At 43.7% G+C, this 24,509-nt stretch overlaps 1 protein-coding gene across 1 annotated transcript in view; it reads left to right on the forward strand.

The window, feature by feature from the left end:
* LOC142584799 (NADPH oxidase 4-like) overlaps positions 1 to 24,509 on the forward strand; it is a 236,538-nt gene that overhangs the window by 165,483 nt on the left and 46,546 nt on the right. Inside the window, exons 5-12 of the mRNA XM_075695072.1 lie at positions 2,712 to 2,809; positions 5,547 to 5,574; positions 7,912 to 7,984; positions 8,877 to 8,957; positions 9,474 to 9,627; positions 16,351 to 16,608; positions 19,727 to 19,789; positions 21,687 to 21,747. Of these exons, the coding sequence (XP_075551187.1) occupies positions 2,712 to 2,809; positions 5,547 to 5,574; positions 7,912 to 7,984; positions 8,877 to 8,957; positions 9,474 to 9,627; positions 16,351 to 16,608; positions 19,727 to 19,789; positions 21,687 to 21,747 (816 nt within the window). The remainder of the gene's footprint in view (positions 1 to 2,711; positions 2,810 to 5,546; positions 5,575 to 7,911; positions 7,985 to 8,876; positions 8,958 to 9,473; positions 9,628 to 16,350; positions 16,609 to 19,726; positions 19,790 to 21,686; positions 21,748 to 24,509) is intronic.

Here is a 24,509-nt window from a genome sequence, read left to right on the forward strand (position 1 = left end):
CGGGGAACCTATCTGCAAGAATGCCATGCTCGCTGCGCTTGTGGCGTTTCTTTTTTTTAGAAAACTAAAATAAACACCTTTTATGCGAACGAAAGCCTACTGCCAGTAGAGTGATAAGTTTTGTTTCTTTGTTCTGGATTAAAATATTACATCATTTTATTTGTGGTGCCTCTGGCTTGAGAGGTGTTTTTGTACGTGCAGCTGCTATTGAAATATTGGGGGCGGTAAAGGGAGGAAACAGATAACAGTACTCAAAAACCTGATCTGTATGGGGTTCTGTGATTACTTCGAGATGCTGGTAATTTCTAACAATTGAAATGCTATGCAATAGAACTGCTGTATGTAACGTGAGACGAGCGTATTTAATATGGAGGAAATATTACAAAATTGGAAGCACTTGGTTCATGGAAGCAGAATTGATTGGTTCCCACACTTTCCCTCTTCCTGTACTTGCAATGGCGACTTTATGTTAATGACAGTGAACGAACAAGAGATGTCTCAAGCTAGAGTTAATCTTTTACAAAAAAAAAATGTTATTTTTAGTCACCGCCGTGGCTCGGTGGTTATGGCGTTGCGCGGCTGTGCATGAGGTCCTAGGTTTGATCCTGGCCAAGGCCAAACAATCCAATGGATGTAAAATCCAATAATGCTCGTGTATTGAGCACCGTGTGCGCGTTAATCAAGCTCAGTTGGTCAATGTTGACTCCGAAGCACTTCACTACGGCGTCCTTGATAACCCGTGGTGCAGGTTCTGGACGTTAAACTTAAAATCCAAGGAAGATTTTCTTTGCACCCTTTGAAGATAAGTTTGTCAAAACGGAGCCTCCAGCCCGATGGTCACATTGCTCAAAGTGAATAGCAACGGGGCAGCGCAGTAAGATGGAACAAAAACTAGAAATAGGAGGCAGCACAAACACTGCACATGCATCTTAGTTGTTTTTTGAAATATGCAGTCTTCAAAAGGTGCACCAGCGCAACAGCATGTGACAGAAAAAAGCACTTTATATCATTCAAAAAAGAAAGAAAGCTAACAGACAAAATATACTCGCATCTTTCAGTTCAACTTACCGGCCAACTTCCGAAACGGCGAGGCTTCCGAAATATAACTGCAAAAGGAACTGAGAAAAGCCAATATGTCTTGCCTGCTGGGTTTTTTTTTTTCAGTGTTATGAAGTGCCTTTCTTGTCGCATGATGGTACGCTGGTGCACCTATATAGGGCTAAGTTTTGAAAACCTAATTAAATCGCCAGTGCAGCGTTTTGTGGTTTCCGTTTTCTTGCAGTGTAAACAAAGATAACGTGAAAATGGAGTAAACCGCTCGTCTCGTATCGCATTCTCGTTTCTGTTTTTTTTATACTACGTACCAGTCGGGCTAAAACATTACTTCCCTGCTTACTCTGTTTTTGCATGTAAAAACTGGAGTATTTATTTTTGTCCGTGTGACGGTTGTTGGAGAGCATAGTCGGACTATTTGTTGCACTCCCTTCACGAAGTTTGTCTGGCTATTTGTGAGAGCTCACCGGTCATGGCGCCAAATGTCGTGTTTTCGAGAATTTGTCGCCACGTCTTGACTCAATGGAACCGTATTTCTTCGTAACGTAGGAAACAAAGACCACAAAAGGTCACGATGACCGGCTTGTTACGGTAGCTGGAGCTTCAGCGGAAGTGAAACAGGCCTACTTGTTGCATGCACCCGCAAAGAAATAAATACGGACATCTGTAGCGCGAAGTGACACAGACAGAGACAAGAAGCAGACAGGACGAGCACTAGAAGAAGACAAAACGTCTGCTTTTAGTCTCTGTCTGTGTCACTTCGCGCTACAATTCAAGATCATGTTAGCGTACCAACTCGCCCAACTTTGTATCGTTTTGTATTACAGACATGCTCCGTACACAGCTTTTACTACTCAGCCAACTGACAATTATAAATAGTTCATCTGTCTGACCAAGCAAGCACTTACAGGATACGCGCTGCGTACGTATTTCTCTTCGGCCCCGCGAAAGTCAAGACAGCAACATATTGGCCCATGTGCCGCCACGGCATGTTTTCCGATAGCGTGGCTGGAACTGTCACCGAGTGTAGCATTAACTCGAAGGGACAGAGCTTATGAGGGCTTGGGAAGCATAATGGTAGTGTTTAATCTCGTGATCTCGAGTAACGTTGTGTATGACGTTATATTAAACTCCCCACGGATGGTTTCTATTCACGTGATCTAATACTCTGCACGTCGTAAAGTCAGTTAATGACATCCTTTTAGTACTCTTCTTACAGGGGCTACTGAAAAGATGTAATGTGCATTTTACTCCAGCATGCAAGAGTAATTTTTTTTAGCACAAGGGAGTTTTCAAAGCGCATGATCGGCGAAAACTCCAATCAAGGCTAATTTTTGCTAATAGTGTGTGAGCGTTGTCGCTCTGCGCTGCCCCACTTCTGTTGTCTATGAACAGATACGAAGTACTTGTTGGCTTTCCTCACTTTGCTCGTATACTTTTCATTATTTAAATGTCCATATTCCTGGGAAGCCTCTTTCTTGTTTTGCTTTTCCTCATGCATACAACAAAGCGCGAACATCAGTCTGAAGCGCTACGCTTGCCTTTGTGTTCTATGTATTTTTTTTTAAATCTGGTCAATCTTTTTTTTTTGTCGTGACAGTGTGCTTTCTTACTCTCATAAGTGGTCTTGACAACTGTCGCGTTTCTTGTGATTTCAGTTGTCCATTCTTTGGCACACCTTGTTAACGCGTGCAACTTTTCTTCTTACTACTCGCACGACTATGTGGAAATCAACATGGCCAGGTATCCCGGAGAGGTGAGTCGATCGTATATTATGGGACACGTTGTTATGGCGCATATTGATTCGGTACACAGCCACATGTACAAGACAAACACCGAACTTCAAATGGTTTTTTTACTACACATTGATACGAAACCAATAGTTTCTGCGTAAGATTTACAAAAACATGAGTTGAGCACGGGCTCGAGTACGTGCCGCATGTCCTGAGGAAACGCCGCACACACGAATATTAGGCGAGAGCGAACTTTGTTACGCATTTAACAAGTTGGTCTAATTAGACGCACGGAAATCAACTTTCTTCAAAAAGAACTTTGCTATATATAAAAAGAAACTCTACATATCTCTCGGTAACGTATCTTTTCTCAGAAACGAAAGGAGAAGTTGTGGATCGTTGACTTGAAACGGGCTTGTCATCTTCTTGAAAGCAGAGTATATATTGAACATGCTCTTTGTAAGGTCCTCTGCGTGTAGGATGTTTATAACATAGGTTTCTTTCTTAGTAAAAGCATTAGGGGTGAAGAATTCCGCGATACAGACGATTTTCAGCTCTGCCTTGGAATGTAAGTGGAAATTGAAGACTGCAGTCCAAACTTCGGCATGGCGAACTAGCGAATGATCTCATAAGTGATAGTTTGTGCGTCTGAATTCCCTATCAATTCATTTCGTTGAGGGAGCCTGTTCGCATACTTTTGCACATTGATCATAACTCATAAATACCTTCTGTTGTAGTTGGGCCATTTAACATCAATTAAGAAGCGTACTAACAGGTACTAGTCCTATGTAGTTCCTGCTCTAGAGTCCACCGTGCAGCTTAAGCTGTTTACAGCTTTTGAGTGGTTTTATATATTCTGAAATTTCTTTTGTATTTAAAAGTTTTCTTTGTGTCGGGTACTTTTACTTCACGATATCTGATTTACCTCGGCTGCCAACAACAGCTGCACGACCTGTTCTAGGCTCCTGTAGTGGAGAGTGTGGCCTGGAGAGCACTGAAACACATAAAAGCCATCCTGTGGTCACAGCTAGAGGTTTAAAGGGCCCCTGAAACGGTTCGGACAAATTTTGTAGACGCGTAGGGTACAGCTTAAGTAGAACATTCGCACCACAATTTAAGTGAAGCGTTACGTATTAATGGAGCTACAAGCGATTAGAAGCTACCCTCCTCCCTAGCTATGCTTTTCCTCCTCAACTCGTTCGCCGAGCGAGTGGAGCTAAGCTCCGCCTTCACTGGTTCAGCGTCACGATGCGACGTCACATCGTCCACTTCCGGTTGTTTTGGAGCCCGCCCCCGCCCGCGCGAGACCGCTCCGCTAGCCGCTTGGCCGTCGACCCCAAGCGAGAGCTATCGAAGCAGCGTGCGTTGCGAGCATTCTGTCGTAGCGCCGAACGTGTCTTGTATTCCGGTAACCACAGGCAAGCTGGTCATTTCGGCAAATGACTGTAGGCATAAACTCAAGCTGATGAAGGAACCTTAGCGTAGACGTACGTGAGCGGCCTGATCGGTCTGCACGGTCCATACACTTGTTGGTGCAGCGCTTAACCAGCCAAACAAAGCGCTAATATTGCTCTAACCAAGTGTAAAACATTTTAAACATTTATAAAAACAACGTGTTCATGATTACACTCCTGCGAAAAATACACACCAGCAGCAAAGAAGAATACACTTCGTTGCTGCTACTGTGTATGGTTGAGCTCTGTGCCACCAGGTGGCTGCACCGTGCAGACCATTCGCATTTGCCCTTCTGCTCATCTCATGGCTCATCCCGTTACCGCAAAGTCAAGCGGCCAGACTCTGTCCCCTTGCGCTTGCGTTTTCCCTAATACCGGACTCGGGAAACGCTATTGCGTCAGTGATCTTTCGGTGTAAAGTGACGGCCACAAACGCGCAAATCCTGGCGCCGATCGGATAGCGGCAGTCCGATGCGCAGCAGCCAGTTCGCTCGTACGCTGCCTTGCGGAGGACACGATGTCGCAGCTTGACATATTGCCAGCCGCTACGTTTGCAGTCCACAAGGCAACAAAGTCGAATCACAGTGCTCGCGAAAAGACTGAGACCGACTCTGACCGCGGAGCTCTCTTCAAAATGGAGTACGTTGTAACACAAGCAGACGACACATGCTGTGTGCCGGAAGTGCTTAAGTGTACTGAAAAATTATTCTTGTGCAGTCTCTTTATGTTACTTTCTTTTCATAAAAACAAATTAAATAACATTCCAACTATTACGAAGATCATTTGTTTGCCATAAAGTTGGAAAAATTATCGATCACGCGCGCTTGTCAGCCAATCGGATAGCTCGCCCCACTGACGTCGTATGGGTGATTTCGGTCATATGGGTAGGGGCGGCTTAAAATTCCGCCGAGCAGTGCGCTGCGATCGGCAGCGATGTGCATATTTAAAACCTTATAATAAATTACACGCTTTACGCGGAGCACTTAGATGTGTCAATTAATGATCAGAAGGACCTACTCTAACGACTCAATACGTTTGTAGAAAATCGTCAAAAGCGTTTCAGGGTCCCTTTAAGGAAATTATTTGGCTCATAGCGATCATGCCTCACGCCCAGCGTAATTTTAGACATACATGTCTATAGCCTGTGCAGCAATCCATTGGAGGGACTAGTAGTTAAACTCCATTAATAATTGATGACCATCTCAGCATGTTATCACTACAAATACTTGAACATTTCTTGTGAATAGATGAAATTCCTATTTTTTTATGTTTCGTTCACCGCTTCCTTATCATTTGTTGCTTTCAGGATCCGCTTCTGATGATACTCAGGACAGGTAAGCTGCTGTTTTTTTTCCTGTTACCTATTTACAGGCGCCGTGCTTGCAGTACTCTGCAGTTTCTATGTTATGCGCCTAATGGCGGGCTTGCGCTACCGATCATATCGCTGACTCATACTGCGGACCCAGCGTGTCATGGAACGGCGGTATCGAATCTCGTCAATAGCAGCCAGTCGCTCTTCCTTATGGAGAACCAGTGCCAGGCCAGGACGTGCTACAGCAGTTTAAGCGTCCACCTAAAATATACTGACGGGATCTGATTTGAGAAGGCCACTAAAATGGCGCAACATTTTGAGCGATGAGAGATGCGCGGCCGCATCAGCGGTCATGGTTGTCCATGGCGTTGAACTTCAATGCTATGACCATGGAGGAAGGAAAATCTACTGCGAGAACTTCCTAGTGAAACTTGCCAGATACTGCGTCATCATTCTTTACAGTCACTCACTTTGCACAAATACATCTCTGACGTATCCGAATGCGTCTGATCGTATGAGGGCGACGTTTGCTCAGTTTTTCTTTTATAATGCGTAAGGCATTATATGTCCCATGAGGCAGCAAATCCGTCCTGATCAAGCGATGGTTGGGAAAACGTGGCCAATGGCGCTAAGGAGAATAATACATAAAAAATGATCGCATTGGCGTCAATTTTCTCGTGGAGCTTTCTGTAAACAGTTATTATGGCTTTCCAAGGAAAATTTGGCACCTTTGGGTCTGGGGGGGGGTTGAAATGAGCGCGGACCTGCGGGGTGGGACGAGCGCGCTTTCCCGGTGCTACGGCGGCTCTATACGGTTCTACGGTTCTGGCTGACTAAATGAGTACCTAGTACGTGCGTCATAGTACACGTCACGTCGCAGCCATCTGGCGGCGACTTTAGAGTAGACTGTGGTGGATTAAGGTTGGTACTAATTAGAGAAATGTGGATTAAGATGGAATAACGTCTCTTATCTGAAATCTCTCAGGCTTAAATGTTAGAAGTGGGCAATAACAACGCAGTTCAAACCTGAAAATTATGGAATTTTATTGGCGTCACTGTGCACTTGCTCCGGGATCGGCCCAGCAAAGAGGTTGGATACATATCCAATAGGGAAAAGTGGTAAAGTCGCTAAACAGACATTGGCTTTAATAATAAAGATAAATGAACTTGCGTGATCGCAGGATTCGAAACATGCTAAATATTGAGTTCCTCAGAAATTGCACCAGTCTAAAGTTTTCTCTCTGTGTAAAGACTTGGATTCAACAAAACAGCAGCCTCAAGAACGCAAGGTGATCGAAACTGTCCGCGAATTCAGTCTGTGTAAATACGTTGTCGCATAGGCCCGCATTAAGGCCTGTGACGAAATTTACTCTATTAATTCGCTGTCGTCTATGAAGTTTGGTTACTCGATTTCTTGTATTTATGTGTCATGCCTACACTGGGTATCAGGTTAAGCTATGATTGATCAGATCTACCTCAATACCCTTTCTATTAACAAGTTCTCGGCTTCGTGTCCTTTGAATTATTGCCATTGGCTTTTTTTTTCTCGCCAATTTTCTGCTCTAGTCAGCCCTTAATATATTTCCAATGTGTTACAGTCCGGGAGCTGGATGCTCACGAAGCTGTGGTGCACGACCGTTTATCTTGATTTTTTGGAAGTAGTATGCATGCTGGAGCGAAAAGAGGCAACTAAATAATTTTTTTTAATATTTGGGGTTTTACGTGCCAAAACCACTTTATGATTATGAGGCACGCCGTAGTGGAGGACTCCGGAAATTTTGACCACCTAGGGTTCTTTAACGTGCACCTAAATCTAATCACACGGATGTTTTCGCATTTCGCCCCCATCGAAATGCGGCCGCCGTGGCCGGGATTCGATCCCGCGACCTCGTGCTCAGCAGCCCAACACCATAGCCACTGAGCAACCACGGCGGGTAAGAGGCAACTAAACACCATCTTCCTACATGATTTTAAAGTAGATAACAAGAAGGTCGTGGTGCTACCTCGTGTTGCCATATATACATATTCTTGGGTATATATTGCACATACACCTGCTTGGTGCGAGCAGAGAGGAAGGCACAGTGTGAAGGTTGAAAGGAAATGATCGGCTAACTTGTACGTTCTCTTCCTGGTGACGAAAGTTTACGAAAAACGTAAGAGAACGTGCTATATCACAAAGCCCGGCCCCGAAGCGTCAGATCTTCTGCTTGTACGGCGGTTTTCGTGCCCTGAAAGGTGGTCCGCGCATCTAAGTTGTATTTCCCACGATTAACGTCCATGCAACGCGTATTCTATGCTAGCAAACGTCTATCGTCGCTGTTCTTTAGGCTGAATAAAACCTAATGCAACTTTATTTCAGTTCCAGGTTGGACTGGTCTCGCGATGGTGTGCCTTCTCCTCTTTCTTTCCGTGGCGTCCCTCAAGTGTGTCAGGTGAGGTGCGAATCTGCGTGCGGGGGTGTAATTGTTTGGATTTCTTTGTACTGCCAACATTGAACAACGTGTTACTTGAATTTACTGAAAATTTTCGGCCACTAAATTGCGTGAGCGTTGCAGTGCTACTGACATGAACAATGGGCGCAACGAGTGTAAGGCTTTATCCACAAGATCAACCGCTAGTGAAATGTTGGCGCCCCAGACGTGGGTCTTTGATACTCGTCTTCAGTCATAAATCGTCACACAGATTGCATAATTTGACTTCCTGGCTAGACAAATCTACAGACTTCTTTAGGTGCGAAAGCTTCTGAAGCACATCGCAAGAATTCGCTCCAGTGGCATAAATATATTGTTTTTGTTTTCTTTTCAGTCAAGGCAAAGACACATTTGTTACTTAGTGCTTCCCTTAAACTATTTAGTGTTGTCCTCTCATCCTTGATTGAACTAGACTTTAAAAACGAATGACTTTGCTTATGTTAAAGAAAGCTAGTTACGTGCAGCCATACTTATACTTAACGAATGAGGAATTAGGCCTCCATTGCAGATTATTTTTATTGAGAAATCGGAAGCAATTGAACAGTAGTGTGAAGTCCGCCTATTTGAAACCTCCGAAATTGCGGAATTTGTAGCAGTGCGTACTGTTAGGTGGCATTAATTTAGGGCTTCTTTGGGTGCGTTCGCTGATAATTGATGGTTTGAACAAAGCACCTAGCAAAGTATATCGACGAGAAGGATGAGAAGCGCTAGCTTCATATGAGCGAAAATTTGGTGCTTATATGGAGATTATATAAATAGCAAATGAAATCAAAGAAATTTTTTGGGGGAAATAGCCTTAGATCTCATACTTTACCACCTCACTCCCGCTAATGCTTTTTACTTGTTTCTGCAGGAGATCATGCTATGACCTGTTCTGGTACTCTCATCATCTTTTATTGCTGTTCTTGGTGTTAGCAATCTTTCATCCTCTCAGGTAAGAAATCAAAACTGTCTAATTATAGCGGAATAAAGGCAGACATTACAGAAAGTTCTTTTTTGCTGAAATATCAATATCTTTAAATACATAATTTCAGTCGTTAAAAAACCAATAAGAGCTCGCGGTCGCTTTAGTACTTTTGTGCTTTAATTTTAATAAAAGTGATCATTGAGTTCGCAGCAACGCTTTTTGCAGTACACCGACTGTGGGGTGGCAGTTAAAGTGAAGACGAATCAATGAAAAAGGAAATCATGAGAAAACTCTCGCATGCACTTTTACCAAAAGTGCATTAAAATGTTCCTGTCACGCTGTTGAAAATCACTTTACAACCATGACAATATATTGAAACGTGACTATTCGCACGGCTACTGCATAACTTCTCATGTTCGCCGGCTTTTACAAACTCTAAGGCACCGTTTCAGTGAAAACCGAACGACGGTTTGTTCGAACGCGTGCGTAAAATCCTTGAACATACACCTTCTAATCAAACACCTTCCTTTGTCCACGCAATAGCGGAGTCCTTAAGGAACAAGTTAACATCGAGGAACACGTTCCTGGCTGCCAGTTTATGAACACGAGCAGGAGGGATGAGATCCCTTATCCCGAGCCGCGGCCAGACGTTGGCGTCTGCTTTGCGCCGCCTGTTTTCATTTCCCAGAAGAGTGAGGTAAGTCTACCGATACAGTACTACGTCACTCAAGTCTTAGCGTGAAAGCGGCAGCCCCTGATTTGACCACTCGCAAAGGCGAATGGGAACGACGTCGTACCGGTATTGAGCGTCTTGCTCTTACAGGGGCCCGCAGTATAGTAATTGTATTTCTAAAATGAAAGAAATATACGTGCCTCATTCCATGGCTAAAGCTCATTTGCAGACGCAAAGTATGTGGCGACGGATTACGCAGGACTAAACGGCGCGTTGCGCCCGATAAATGTATTCCGATCAGAGGTGCTTGCCAACGCCTACAGCAAAGAGTCCAGCACAAAAAGAACAGAGGGATGACACCAAAGTAAAGACTGGTAGAGAATGGCGTGCCCGTGTTTCCCCAGAAAAATATGTAAATTTTTGTTGCTGTGAGCTTCCTTGCTAATGGTTGTGTGGCACTTTATCCGAGTTTATAACATGTATACAACGTGTGCTACTCCGTATGTGAGCACCCGTTTTTTCGATTTTGGATTTATATACCTGTAGAAGCTTATGCGACTGAAGCAATGCACCTGCAAGACTACCCGGTCGGCGTGGTTCACCGACTCCGGATAGATTTACAAATAGACAGAGGATAGTATCTATATAGGAAAGTGCTTAAAAACATGTGACACCAGTATGAGAGAATTATCTTTCGCATCGAATAATCTTTTGAACAAAATTAGAAACGACGCGTAACCATTATATATATATATATATATATATATATATATATATATATATATATATATATATATATATATATATATATATATATATATCATCTTCTCATTCGCACTATCGTAATCCTTCCCAAGTGCAGATGCCGTTAAAATACGTTTGACTCATATAAAAAAAGAAGGAACGTTGCTGTATCACATTCCCGATTACTCTACCATACACGCAACATAAGCGCCACTATGGGAACAAAAATAAATCGGTGATGGTCTGCACCTTTGTTCTGTGGCAGGGCCAAACAACCACATGTGCGTAGTAGCAGTCCGTAGTTCCCATGACAAAGTAAAGGACAGAAATGCTGGAAGGGCCATCCATACACGTACCATCATCTTTAATGATTAGAATGTTTAGCTATGAAAAAAAAGTAGTTTTGAAAAATAATCTTTCACAGACAGAGAGCGGAGCGCACGACCAAGTGCCACCGATGACTGTAGATCAAGCTGTCTCTAGCTTGAATCATGCATGGTAGCAGAGACGCACATGTGAGCGGCTTATCACGCTGAACAAGATTTCTCACGCGTCATCACAAATTCGAGCACCTATCACTTTAATCCGTCATTCTACCCGTCAGACGTGATACACCAACCCCTTAAACACCATACCGTTTGAATGCCACCTCCATTTCCTTAAATATTCATTTTTTTTCTCTCGAACGACGGAGCTGTGGAACAGCCTTGACGGCACATTGCGCAACTTGCCAAATGAAGCTTTCGTTAAAGAGCTACCTAACCATATTTCTGTGAGTATAGCTGTGTTTCTATCTTGCTGTTAAACTTTTTTTCAATTATATAATCTTTCGCTTAGGCTTGTCCTAATATTGTCCTAACTCGCCGTATTTTTGCTTAAGTTTTGCTGTTGTACTTCGTTCTTCAGTTATGAACAAGAAAGGAAGGGAACCAAGGGGCCCGAATTTTACTAATTATATCAGCGGCTCGCAGAACGCCATATACTGGCAATAAAGACAAATCCGGGGGGTGCAGAGCCTGTTTTCAGTCGTTCAGAAGACAGAATTTTTGAGTTACAAGTTCCTGGTTTTTCAGCTCCTCGGCGTTATCTTTTGCGTGTTGTGCTGGCGCAAGCATCACACTTCTTCACTTTCTTTAACCTCGCTGCCGTTTTAAATACTACCAGTAGCAGTGTGAAGACAAAGAATATGGGCTCCGTGCCAGCCATGTCTAGTTCTGGACACGTGCTATGTCCGTGTATTGGTACTGTTGCTAGAGGGTCAGTTTACTCATAACAGGTACCAGCCTTGGTGTCGTTTTCTGAGCCCTATTTTCTCCTCACTTTTATGTGGTAAATAACCGCTAGCTCGACAGCGTGAGGATAATAATAAGGAGCTTCAGTTGGTCTGTAAACGTATCGCCCTTTGTGAAGTCTTCGTTTACAAGAGGCGTGCACGGCAGAAGCAGCGCTGCTATTACCATCTGGCGGGGAAGGATTTAATCACAAGTGGCACAGAATTATTACTGAAATTACCAGCCATAGTATGATTAGGTGGTTTTGTAAAGTGTTATTATTATTATTCTTATGACTATTATTATTATTATTCGAAATACCCCTAAAAGCCCTCAAAGGGAGTATCACATATGGGAGGAGGTAGTACATCAAAATTTATTCAGAATAATTACACAATAATAGTCTGACTGAAATGCGAACAAAAACAAAAAAATTACCGACGAATACGTTACAATCTAAGGTAAAATTTGAGCGGAGCTCCACACATATTTTCATTCCGCGATATATCGAGGGAAAGAACTTGAGAGAGACATGTAGCACAGTGGGCAATCGTCGAAAATCTGTCGTGTGAGCCAGCACATTGGCTTTTATACATGACTCGTCGAAGGTTCGAGTGTAATAGCTGGCGCCGCTTGGCTTGCAGAAGGTGCTACATAATACGCGTCGCACAGACAATCAGATTACAAAACAATCGCAAGCGATGAGAATAACAACAAGCGCGAGCGACAGATGAGGCGAGCCGACGATAGTACGAAGCTATCGGTCCGATTGAGACCGAGTGCGAGTACGCATCGAGCGTTCGGGTGGGTCCGCATGAAACCACTTTCTCGTGCGGACCTCACCGAAGGAGCCGTTCTCATTGGTGTACGCCGTTCGCGGCTCGCGTCATTCATCTCGCGCTCCGCATTCGCTCTTTCATCTTTTCCTGTTGTGCTCGTTCGCTCGGTTACGCCACCGATGCGGACGCTCGCCACCAGAACGGGCCATTAAGAGCTGCGCTCTAACACATCATTATAAACAGTGCGTGATTAACAAGGGCGGAAGGCGGATGGCAAGGAAGTAATAAATGCGAAACCATAAGATATTTCGGACTAGAATACATATAACAGTTAAAACACTAGTGACAATGCGTAACTTAGAAAAAGGCCAATAAGTACAGCGCATAAAACAAAACTTACAAAAGGCTTTCAAAATACACAAGAACTTACAAAAAACAAAATAAAAATGCAAGATGCTGACCAAAGTGGAACTGGAGAAAAGTTAACATGTTAACGGTACATTACATGTCAATGTGTTAACTACTGAATAAAAACACGCGAAAAGTGAACACAAATCAGGTCACGCAGCGTGGTCAGGCAGTGCACTCAATGTGCAGCAGCTCCTGGAATTTTGCTGCATTTCCTTCAGCTGCTACGTGCGATGGCGAGTGGTTGCACTCGACGATGGTGCGTGGAATGAATGAATTTGCAAGGCGACGAGAGCGACAAGCCGGTCGTTTAACTTTGCACTGCTGAAGGCGGCGAGAAAGAAATGACTGCAGGGAAATGAAGAAACCGCCAGAAAGAATTGGATGATGATAAAGTTTGTGAAAAAGCGAAAGGCGTGCTGCTTGGCGACGATGAGATAAGCTTTCTAATTGAGCGCGATCTGTTAGTCCGGTGGCGCTAGAATGGCGTGAGTAATCTGAAAAAATAAAGCGCACAGCACAGTATTGCATGGATTCCACGTTATGAGTAAGGTTGGCCAGCACTGGATCCTTGTTGGCGGAAGCGTACTAAGTTTGCGGACGAACAAGTGTATTGTACGCGAGCTTACATATCACTAAAATGTTTGATAGGCCGAGGGAACGGTTAGCGCTCAGGCAAGGATGAAGTCGACATGATAATACCATGTAAGATCTGACCGAAAGCAAATTCTAAGGTGTGTATATGCAGTACCAAGTTCAACTTCGGCGTTATTCAAAACGCACCACGTTTATATATGGACGCTATGTTGAGTAAATGCCATTAACGTTGTTTTCGATTCATTAATTGTCATTAACCATATGGTAGACCAATAGTGACGAGGTTGGACTGGAGGACTTCACGATCGGAATTGCTTGATATATTACGGTATAGCACACAATCATCGGCGAAGTATAGCACAAGATGACGCACAATTAGGCAGGTAATTAATCTAACTTACACAAAAGCAGCGGATCTAGAACACTACCCTGAGGGACATCTGATGTTACATTCACATAAGAAGAATGAGAATATTTAGCGGCTGGGAACTGTGTCCTATGCGACAGAAGTTATGCAGTCCACGAGACGAACTGACGAACTTAAGTTTGATCACTTTTAGTAATAAGCCTTTCGTCGGGAACACAAATGAAAGTTTTCCATTAATAGAGAAAGACAGCGACAGATTGAGGACCAGAACCTAGTGCCGAGTTTAAATAATGTACAAAACTAGCGAGCTGAGTGTCGCATGAATACCCTTGGCGGGAACCGTGCTGTTGCTTACAGATGATACTGTGCTCCTCAAGGTAGTTGATTACCTGAGTGTAAATAATGTTTTCCAACAGATTGCTTATTGTCTTAGTTAAAGAGATGGGGCGATAATTTACGGCAAAGAATGATCACCTGATTTGAAAATGGGAATGACGGTATGGGATGATAACGATTACGAGAAACGGGCACACAGAATGTCTGAGAGGCTAGCTGAGATATTTTTTAAGTATCTTGTAGTTGAACCCGAGATTGTCAGACGCGGAAAAGAGCTTAAGATTATTTAATAATCAGTAGATTCCTCCTTCGATAATAGTTACTTAAGGCATCGTTATGTCAGTGCGAATACTAGTGAGAGGACTGGACGTTAAGTCTTCATGTGTAAAGACGAATGGAAAAAGCCTCGTTAAGTAACTGAGCACTTCCATGTCAGAGGCGCTGTCACCATTATGATTAGTAAGTGCGATTTCAGAGTTGCTGCACTGGTGTAGAACACGCCGGGCAGGTCGCGGGTTAGTTGCGAGGAGGCAAGAAAGGTCATTTCCAAAAAAAAAGGTACGTCTCGTAGTTTTTAGCAGAGATCGGTACGCGTTTTCGCATAATTGGTAGCGTTTCCATGATTGTGGCACACGATATTTGTCGGCATTCCTATACAGCCGTTTTTTCTTCAGTAGGCGTCGAAGATGATCGTTGAACTACGGTATCGAGTTCAAGCACCTAAATTGGGCAAGAGGAATGTGCATGTCTATCAAACTGATGAGTGTGTTTTTCAACCACATCTAAATTTTTTTAAAAGTCCGTTTTAAATAAAAGCCCGGAAATCCATTAGAAAATGCTTATAACTCTCAGTTGATTCCGCTGAAGTTAGCTTTCTTGTAACGTCGCGTATGCTTATTAGTAATTCGACCTTTGTTAGGTAAGACAAAAAAGTGGCCGATTATGATGTCATAATCAGACAAAGCATCCATGTGGGTCAAGTTAAAGCAAGTTTCATGATCATAAATTAGAAAAGGGTCAAGAAAGTTGACAGACGAAACCGACGTTTGCGTGGTACTAGTGATGAGGTGTGTTAAAGAAGAGTCAAGACAAGTTTGAAGAAAACAGTGCTCCTCTATTAGGGTTGGAGCAACACATAAAATCGACCAGTTAATACCAGGACTGTTAGTCTACAGAAATAAACAAAATGAAGTTCCGAAAGCGAATAAGAGGATCGCTGAGAATTCCGTTAATTTCTTCAGAGGAAATGACACTCACGCTAGGTGCTCATAAACTACACCAATGAGCAACTGGCTGAAGTCGCGTTTTAGTGACCCGTATGCATTCTGAAAAAGGCACTAATTGGAACATTCTCTGACAGAGACTCGTTTTTTAACTGCTAATAGAACTCCACCGCTTTTTGTGTGTGTGTGGTTGCGATCACATCGAAGAAATATTAACGAGGACCAGTTGCATAAAGTATGCACATCGGAAACGGTGTCGTCAATAGGTCTCAGTACGAGTAAAGCCGCTGGCTATAAATCAATGATTGGGGATACAGCAATAGATTTGGGTAGCACATTTCTGATATTTGTGAACAAGAAAGAAATGCTGTCATCCGTTGTATATTTGTGTGGACCGCGAAAAGGACTTCCTATTGCATGGACATCAGTCACCATTAGACCGCGTTCACATGTTATGCGATCGGCTTCTGTGTCCCACACGCAAACATCAATGTTGGTGAAAAGTTCGGTAAATAGCAGACGGATCATCCCTTTCTTTGCTTACCTCCTTGGAAAACTTCATAATTGGCATGATTGGCAAGACGCGGCCTTCTTTTTGAAAATTTTCCTTCCAAGAATACCCATGTAGAATAAAAAAGTTTTTAATGCGTTGTGGTTGAACAAAGCAGTGCAAGATGTCGCTACTAGCCTTGCTACCTCCGTACACGTCTTGGGTGGGCAGATGTTATGCGACCGGTAATGTGCGCTAATGGGTAACACATTATTACATATCCTGGAGTTTTCTCGTCTGGGAAACCAAGAAAAAAACAGAATGTCCAGTTTCTTGTTGCGGCAGTACGTGCCCGGACGTTATTTCAGTAGGTTGAACCAATTACAGTTGTTCAATGTGAAACGACGCTATTCCCGAGCGTATGCTTCTGGTTAAGCACTCTGCTTCCCATGACGACTGTGACGAGACCCGAGATCGCTTACTCCCATGCTCGTGCGCATGCGCCCTGCGGCGCGGCGGCCTGCTGCAGTAGACGTGGAAGTGGATCCTGGCGGCCTTTGCGCTCTTCGGCCTGGACGCCTGTTGCCGGCTCTACAGGCGACGCTCGGCCGCGAAGCTCGAAGCAGTCCAACTGCACGGCGCACCTGCAGAATTCAAGGCCGACGTGGTGGCGGCTCCGGCGGCTCCGGGGTCCCCTGGCGAATTTCCGCCTCCCGGCGCTGACCCGTACCGAGACTCGGTCGTGGAACTGCGACTCGCCAAGAAAGGAATGCTCGCCAGGCCGGGTCAGGTAGGCGTACTCCGTGAAACCCCCCTAGGCACCGTGTCTGAAGTGCCCGGAAGTGTAAATAGGCTGCCAGGAGCAGCATTCTGTTGCGTTACGTTTAGTTTTGTTTCATTCTTTTCGCGCTTCTTCAATGCCTCGGACGTTGCTGTGCCGCCGTTATCATTGGGATTTTCTACAGGACGCTTCTCTTGATAAGAAACGGATGCAAAATAAATGGAACATTAGAAATGGTAGGTCCAGGGGCAGTATAATGTAGCGATTCTTCTTCTCATTTTGCATTATCTGTGCCCTTCGTCATCGGTTCGTACTAAGCCATGTTTCCGTTATCGCCACTATCGGTTATTCGCTGCGATGAGCAATAAAAAATTTATAGAATTCAAGGGAAAGATCATCACACAATGCGACCTCAGATTATCTTTCTATTTGTTTCGTGTTTCATTGTTTGCTCGCACATCGCCGCACATTCATTATCGCCGGATGGGCTGCTGGATCCGACAGACGATCCGGAAAGAAGTAAATGAATGTAATGCTTGTGAACTTCGGCATTTTGTTTATTAGTCATTAGTATGAATGCAGTGCTCTCGCAGCCTAAGCGTAAAACTATTAGTGACAGCCGAGCGCAACTTACATAGACAGGTGGCTACGCACAATGCATCAAATCCAGCATCCAAATGAAGACGAGGCATCCGCCCGTATTTTGATGCCGCCGTGATCGTACGTCTAGGAACTGCGGCTGTCTTTGGAAAGGGCAGCAGTTGTAATGTGGACTTTTGCCCCCGTTAAGCTGAGGCCGAATTGACTGAGCTCTTATTTCGCAAGTGCTCTTTGCCTTTGGCATATTATTCGCCTTCGCCAATAATATGTTCAGCATGGGATTCGGCTGCAATTTTCCCTTAGGAACGATTCTAGCGGAATAGTTTTCGTGAACACGGGCCCTGGTCTACAGCGATATATTGTATCCTAGTTTATATAAAATGGATAAAGAAACTCAAATTTGCATAATAAGATCCTGGCATGAACTGTATACTTCTAAAAGACGAATTTTAGCGATTGTTCTTTTCCCTTTGTCTGCAAGGCAGTGATTGACCGCGTTTTCTATTTTCACGCTGCCGCGGACTATAACGATATAAGAGTTTTTAAGGAAATCGGAAGAGTAATGCTGTCAAATGCCTAAACGTTCTTTATACGTCCGTCAGGTTAACGAGAGTGAAATATAAATGGTGCAATCGATGTCCCATTTGTTGCACCCCAAACCGAACTAGAAAGTGCCCCGCAATTTTAACGTGAGGTCTTTGTTTCTTGTGCTAAAAAACGCTGTTAGCAGGTTTCGGCAACGTGGAAAAGTCATTCATGAAATTCCGTCGAAATTTTTGCACTTTGCGGTGCTTCCTATCCTTACAGGAGCACCGACCACCGCGTGTTCGGGTTTTCGAGCCGCAGGCCCCCGTCAGCCGCCGCCTCGCTAACCTAGGGTGCCGCTTAGCGCTCAGCCTCCGGAGGCCGTAGAGTGCCGTGCCGCAAGAAGCACAATAGATTGCCCTGTGAGTTATGAAGACAGGCTTAATGACCTCTGGCGACACCCAACACTGCCCATAGGCCCGGTCCCTAGCAGCATGGGATGCGAAGAAACTCCAGCGCGAAGGGCGAAAGCACAGGAAAGGCATCGCTAGCACGTCGCTGAGGGATGGATAAGCTCCCAGCGACGCGCCGCTGAAAAAGCAGTGTCCGCGCGACTATACCGCGTACTTTCGCGATTACCAATGGACCTGGTCGCGAGTGCGTAGTGCTATCACCGTCGGCTTGAGGTTCCGATAAATGTGGCTCGGCGTACTACGGCCATGCACGCACTGCAGGCGCCGCTCTTAGGCTTAGTGCTCGAAAAAAAAAAGGATAAAAAATACCATGTCCTGTGTCCTCCCTCGTATTCGTTTAAATTTTATGCTGGTTCTTATCCTGCAAGATCTACACAACCTACGCGCTGGCCGTAGGGGAAGAACGCAGTGTATACATAGACGAGCCCCCTACGGGCGTCCATGTACGCGGTAAAACGGGGTCTGCAGACAAGAGGAAAAACGTGTACACACCTTCAGCAGTTCCGGACAGGTCTTCCTTGGCGCTCGCTCTCCCGGTTCTACTTCGCGTTCCTATAAGGAATGTTTCCCGTATTCTTGCAAAGTATTATACTCGACAACCCGTTCAGGTCACGCACATCAAACGTTGAAATGCCTCGGGGAATGCAACTTACAGTTAGCGAGTTTTAAGGCAAAAGAATTTCTTTCTAGGCTCATGGTGAAATTTGTGTCGGCAGACCTGATCGCCGGAGTGTCTGCCGAATGCTCATCACGTCATACGAAGACAGATTAAACGATGAAAAATGATTGATATTGACAGTTAATGAGTGATAACGTTATAATAGAGATTGGTAAACGTTATTAATGACTAGTAATGACTAATAATGGATACTAATGACTTGTAATGACTGCTAATGACTCCGAAATGGCCAATATGTCTTACGACGGCTTGTAATGACCACAATTGATTACAAACGACTGAAATCGCTTACTAGTGAGCAATAATAACTATAGAATGACCAATATTTCTAAGGACAACTTCTAATGATTACAATTGATTAGAAATAACGAAACACTCTTAGTAATGACTAATAATGACTGAAATGACTTGTAATGACTACTGATAACTGCGAAATGACCAGTATGCCTAACGACAAATTGAACGACTACAATTGATTAGAAATCACAAAAAATGCTTAGTAATTGCCAGTAATTACTAATAATGACTGAAATGATTTGGAATGACTACAAATGACTGTGATATGACCAGCACGTCTAACGACGGCTTTTATTGACCACAATTCATTAAAATGACTAAAAATGTTTAGTGGTGAGCAGCAATGACTAAATGAAAGAAGAGGAATAGAAAAGGCAAAGAGAAAGAGACGAATGAGAAGAGGAGGAAGAGTAGACTTTCGCCGTTCACCTCTTGATAGAGATTAAGACACCCTGTAGTTTCTTTCGACAATATCTTGTGGCTCATAAAATCAACCTAAATCTCAATAATGCAGCCATATGACGCACTGCGCGCTCTTTCTGCGGCTTTGCAGTATGTGCTACTCAACTGCCCCAAGATATCGCTGTTGGAGTGGCATCCATTCACAGTAACATCGGTAAGTGAGCTTCTTTACGTTCGGTTTCTCCTTACTGTAATATGATGTTACGTAACCCCATAAACGTACAGTAAGCAGATAAAAAATGCAACTCTAGAGATTAAACTTTTGTAAAGTTAGGCTGTCTTCCGCCTGGAAAAATCAGAAAAGTCAGTAATTTTCAGGGAACTTGTCCAATATTAAAAAAGAACAATCTGCACATGCATACAGCCAAATATCATATGTGTAATTATTACTGCTAGCTTTCTTTCATAAATCCCTCAAAACGTAGTAAATCTATGTCACTGCTAACCATTCCCTGGTCATGCAAATACGATCTGCAATAATCAGGCAATTATTTCATTAAAACCCTAATTACAACAATTAAGTTCTTAGTACCACGCTTTACGGCCAATGTTTCTGTTTGAAAATTCAATAGAATCTCCGCGAGAGTCTAGTTCTGTGTTTCTACATTTCACAATGGTATGCAGATCAAAATAAACGGCGTCAAATGAATCGCTCAATTTACCGTATTAGGCTTGCGGTACATCAAAGTGCGACTCGCGGTCTAGCGTGTGTTTAAAAAGCAGCGCTGCAAAGTTTAACCTAAGAGACGAGAACAGCACATGCGAAGTTCTGATTCCTGTGGTTGAACTTTACTGCGCTGCTTTTTAAAACGCAAGTATGATACTCCAACTAGTCCCAATGCAAGCCTTAATCACGGTCTCACACTCCTATGGCGCTGAGGTGTGGCATAATATGAAGCTTCTCTCACGCTTCCTTCTTTCAAAGGCCAGATGCCAAATTACGGTTTGCGCAGATCTTGATTGAACGCATCGTCACTTCAGCAGCAAGGGGCGAGACGAACTGAATCAACTCAGGTAGTGCATTAACGGTAATGACGTTGCGCTGCTAAGCACGAGGTGGTGGGATCAAGTGCCCGTCGCGGCGGTCGCATTTTTCTAGGAGTGAAATGCGAAATGGTCTTGCAGTTCATTTAGCTGCGCGAAACTTTTTTTATAGTCATGATGAACATGATGTTTACTAACATCCCCTTAAAAACGGGTCGGTGACAAACGGTCACCTAGGCGGCTTGATTTAATTAAGCTTTACCATGTCTGTCTGTCCGTTTGGTTTATGACATGGCGACAGAAGAAACGCAGAGAAAAGAAAACCGAAGGACTACCTGTGATTTTACCCGTGGACTACCTGTACTGCCTCTCGCCATCTAGACATTTGTCTATCTGATATCGATCTGAACTTTCGAATGTAAAACCACCATCACTGTATTGTACCGTTACGTGCGCTTGCAATAACTCTGGTCCTATCAATTTCTTCCCCGATTTTTTCCCCCATCATCACTCTAAACGTCTCTTACTTCAACAGCAGCCCAGTTAATCTTTCGATCTTCTTTGAATGACAATGTTTCTCGCAGGTGGACAATTGCTAAAAGTGTCGCTGGGTGCATGTTTGCATTCTTCACATGCGTCATCTTGTGTCTCATATTTGCGCGGTCATGTTTTTTTCTTCAGGTAGTCAGCTCGGGCCTGAAATATCAAGGAACTGTCCTTTGCGTTATCGTACAGATTTTTCCTCGTGATTTCCTTATTTCCGTTTTTTAAATCTCTGTGATCTATTTTGTTTGGTAAGATTGACAGCAGCCTTAAGGGCAAGGGTGGCATAAATGACACAAAGCGGCACTCTTAAGAGGGCACAACCCTTTTAGTGCATGTCAGGAAAGGTGGCGGTAAGGTTCTACTTTACGTCTTTTGCGCTTGACAACACATGTCATGCTCGTTAAGCTCTTTCTATCAAAATGCCACCAGTCACCGGTTGTTCAAATAGAAATACCACATTTCTCTTTGGCTTAATCGACACCTACTCTAAAACTGATCCCAGAATTATTTCTTTCATGCAGTGTTCTAAAGGTGGCGACAACACATTCACGCTACACTTGACTACGAACGGCGACTGGACAGGTCAGTATACTGTGACTGTATTCACGTTCTGCAGCTTCGTTCATTGTCAAAAAAACATATGTGCTCAATTTTCAGTGCACTTGAGGAGAATGAAGCGACGAGAATTTCCACAGTTATATGAAAGGATGAAAAACTGTGCAGATTCAAGGTAGATGTTTGAATTTAGGACATTCATGCCGAAGTGAAGTAGTTAACTAAATGCTACAGAACTAACAGCGATGCGTACCATTGTGCTTACATTATTCTCACGCATCATGCAAAATGATTATCTTGAATTGCCGCACACTTCAGAGCTGAAATTTCAGGACGTGTTAATGATTATGTACCACGTCGTTCGCAAGCTGTGTATTGTTTGATTACGTAGAAAAGTGGTGAGCTAATTGGCGCTATTTTTCATTCATTATTCATAGCTGATAGCGCATTTCATTCATGCTTTCATGCGCTAGATATATAATATTGGCTACCACATTTATATATATATATATATTATATATATATATATATATATATATATAAATGTGGTGAAGCACTTAGATTTAGGTACAAGTTGAAGAACCCCCAGATGGTCCAAATTTCCGCGGAGTCCACTGGTATGGCGTGCCTCATAGTCAGACAGTGGTTTTGGCCCGTCAAACCCCATAATTTAAAATATTTGGCGAGATGCCGGCCGACTCAGCAGCAGTAGCACCAACCACGCCTGTCCCCCTGGAATCGGGCAAAGAAGGCTCCGCTTTAAAAAAATATCTATAATTTCTTATTATAATTGCGCTTGAAACTTTTTTTAGCATTTGGAATCCTGTTCGAATATTCAAATTGGCAAACTGTATTGTTGGCATTATCCCGGCCAGAATTCCCAGACCAGGACTCGCTTTTTCGGCTCTGGGAAGCTTTGTTTTTGCTTAACCAGTACCGAACTTCTTTTGTAGCATGAGGTTGCGTTCGGATAGATCAAATGTCATTTTTCATTTCATGATGTTTCTTTTGCATTTCTAATTTTCGTAGAGTAAGAGGAGGAACAGGAGAAATAGACGGAAAGACAGGGAGGTTAGCCAGTTCTTACACCGGCTGGCTACCCTGTGCTGGGGAAAGGGGTGGGGGGAATAAAATGGAATAGAACGGAGACGTTACGAAAAAAAGAAATAAGGAAAGAAGAGAAAAATAAAAGAGAAAAAGGAAACGAGAACATATCCAGCTTTTCTGGACATATATAAAGCGCTCCAAGCGGTCGCCGCGCGAAGCTTGCGTGTTTTCAATTGAACGAGCTGGGTTTTCGTGAACTATTAGAAGTGCAAGTGGATTATTGAAAAATGCAGGCGACAGGCATGTTCGAGAAGACAATTCGCACGAGAAAAATGCACTGATTGTGCTGTGGAAAGTTATAATTTTGTTTCCAGAGCGGTCAAAGATTCAGCAATGGTAGCCCATGGAAACGAAAAAAAAATTGTACTCGATTTTTCAGACAAAAACGCTCCCTGTGATAAAACTACGGTCGGTATCGTTATACCTCTTACAGCGTATTTATTCCGGAGACTCAGCTTTCAATTGTTGTCGATGTTCACTTTTTTACGCCTGGCGTACTACTGTTCCCAGAAGTGATTATTAAAACAGGGTTGTACAAATTCACGTGGTATAGTTGAAAACCCGAGCGTATCGCTGCGGAAACATTGGAAGCCGTGGCCGAGTGGCTTTATCGCTCGTACCTATCATTCTGCGCCATGTCGGCAGAGGTTCGATGCCACTCTCCGCGATCTTTTCAACGTCACGTGGGCCTTAGTTCCACAGTCTCCCACAAAATGGCAGAAACGCAAAACTAGAGATTTGGTCTTAGTTTTTGCTTTTTCAGTGGTGTTCTTAAAATATTATCTAGTATATTTTTACTTCCTAAAACGTAACAATGTATAGCTCATTTTTGAAGCGATCGATTTAAAATCAGATATATTATCCTTAGACAACATAACTACAAGCGTGTGGATGTCTGTGTTACATAAAAAATAACTTTTGTGCCTTGTAGCATGGACATGCCCAGGAATTCTGAATATTGCCCCTTCACCATTCTGTGCAACTTCACGGATATGCAAAAGCGTAACTAAATGGGCAAAATTTTGCAAAATTTGCTTCAAAATATCGACGGAGTATCAACAAGTTTAAACAAGTGCCGAATTTAAAGCGCAAAGCGATTTATTACAGATGGTGTTTGAACGGAAAATTGCAGGCCCAGTGTCATTCAATCCATTCGCACGCGCAAGTTCTTGACAGGCGCAGGGAGGGAGAGAGACTGTACATGTGTGTTCAAGTCTTGAGCGTGCGAGCGTGTGTACTTGCATTTGAGTGTGCGCGCGAGTTTGTGTCTCCGCATTTGAATTTGCGTGCGCACGAGTGCGTGTAAGCGTGTGCGAGCATACGCGTGTTTTGTGTGCATTTCCGTACGCGTGCCTGGGTACATTGTAAAGTGAAAACCTTATATGCCTCACCAAGCCTAAAATCCGGCAAGCGTCTGGCGTTAACATCTGTTCGCAAGGAAACGACGTGACCTAGTGATGATGTCAGATTCCCAGTGCTGGCCCTGCTGCGGCTCCTACTGCGAAGTCCCACGGTGAAGAGCCACGGCGTTGGTCGGACGCTGTGGCTGTTCGGACGGACGGCTGGCGTAGTTCGAACACCGTGACCCACTCTCATAATTGACTTTACCAAATTCCAAAATTCAGTTGACCCACATTCAAAACTGACCTGGCCCACAGCGAATATTGACTTTGCCGACCCTC

Source organism: Dermacentor variabilis, chromosome 6 (genome assembly GCF_050947875.1).
Source record: "Dermacentor variabilis isolate Ectoservices chromosome 6, ASM5094787v1, whole genome shotgun sequence".
Classification (NCBI taxonomy): domain Eukaryota; kingdom Metazoa; phylum Arthropoda; class Arachnida; order Ixodida; family Ixodidae; genus Dermacentor; species Dermacentor variabilis.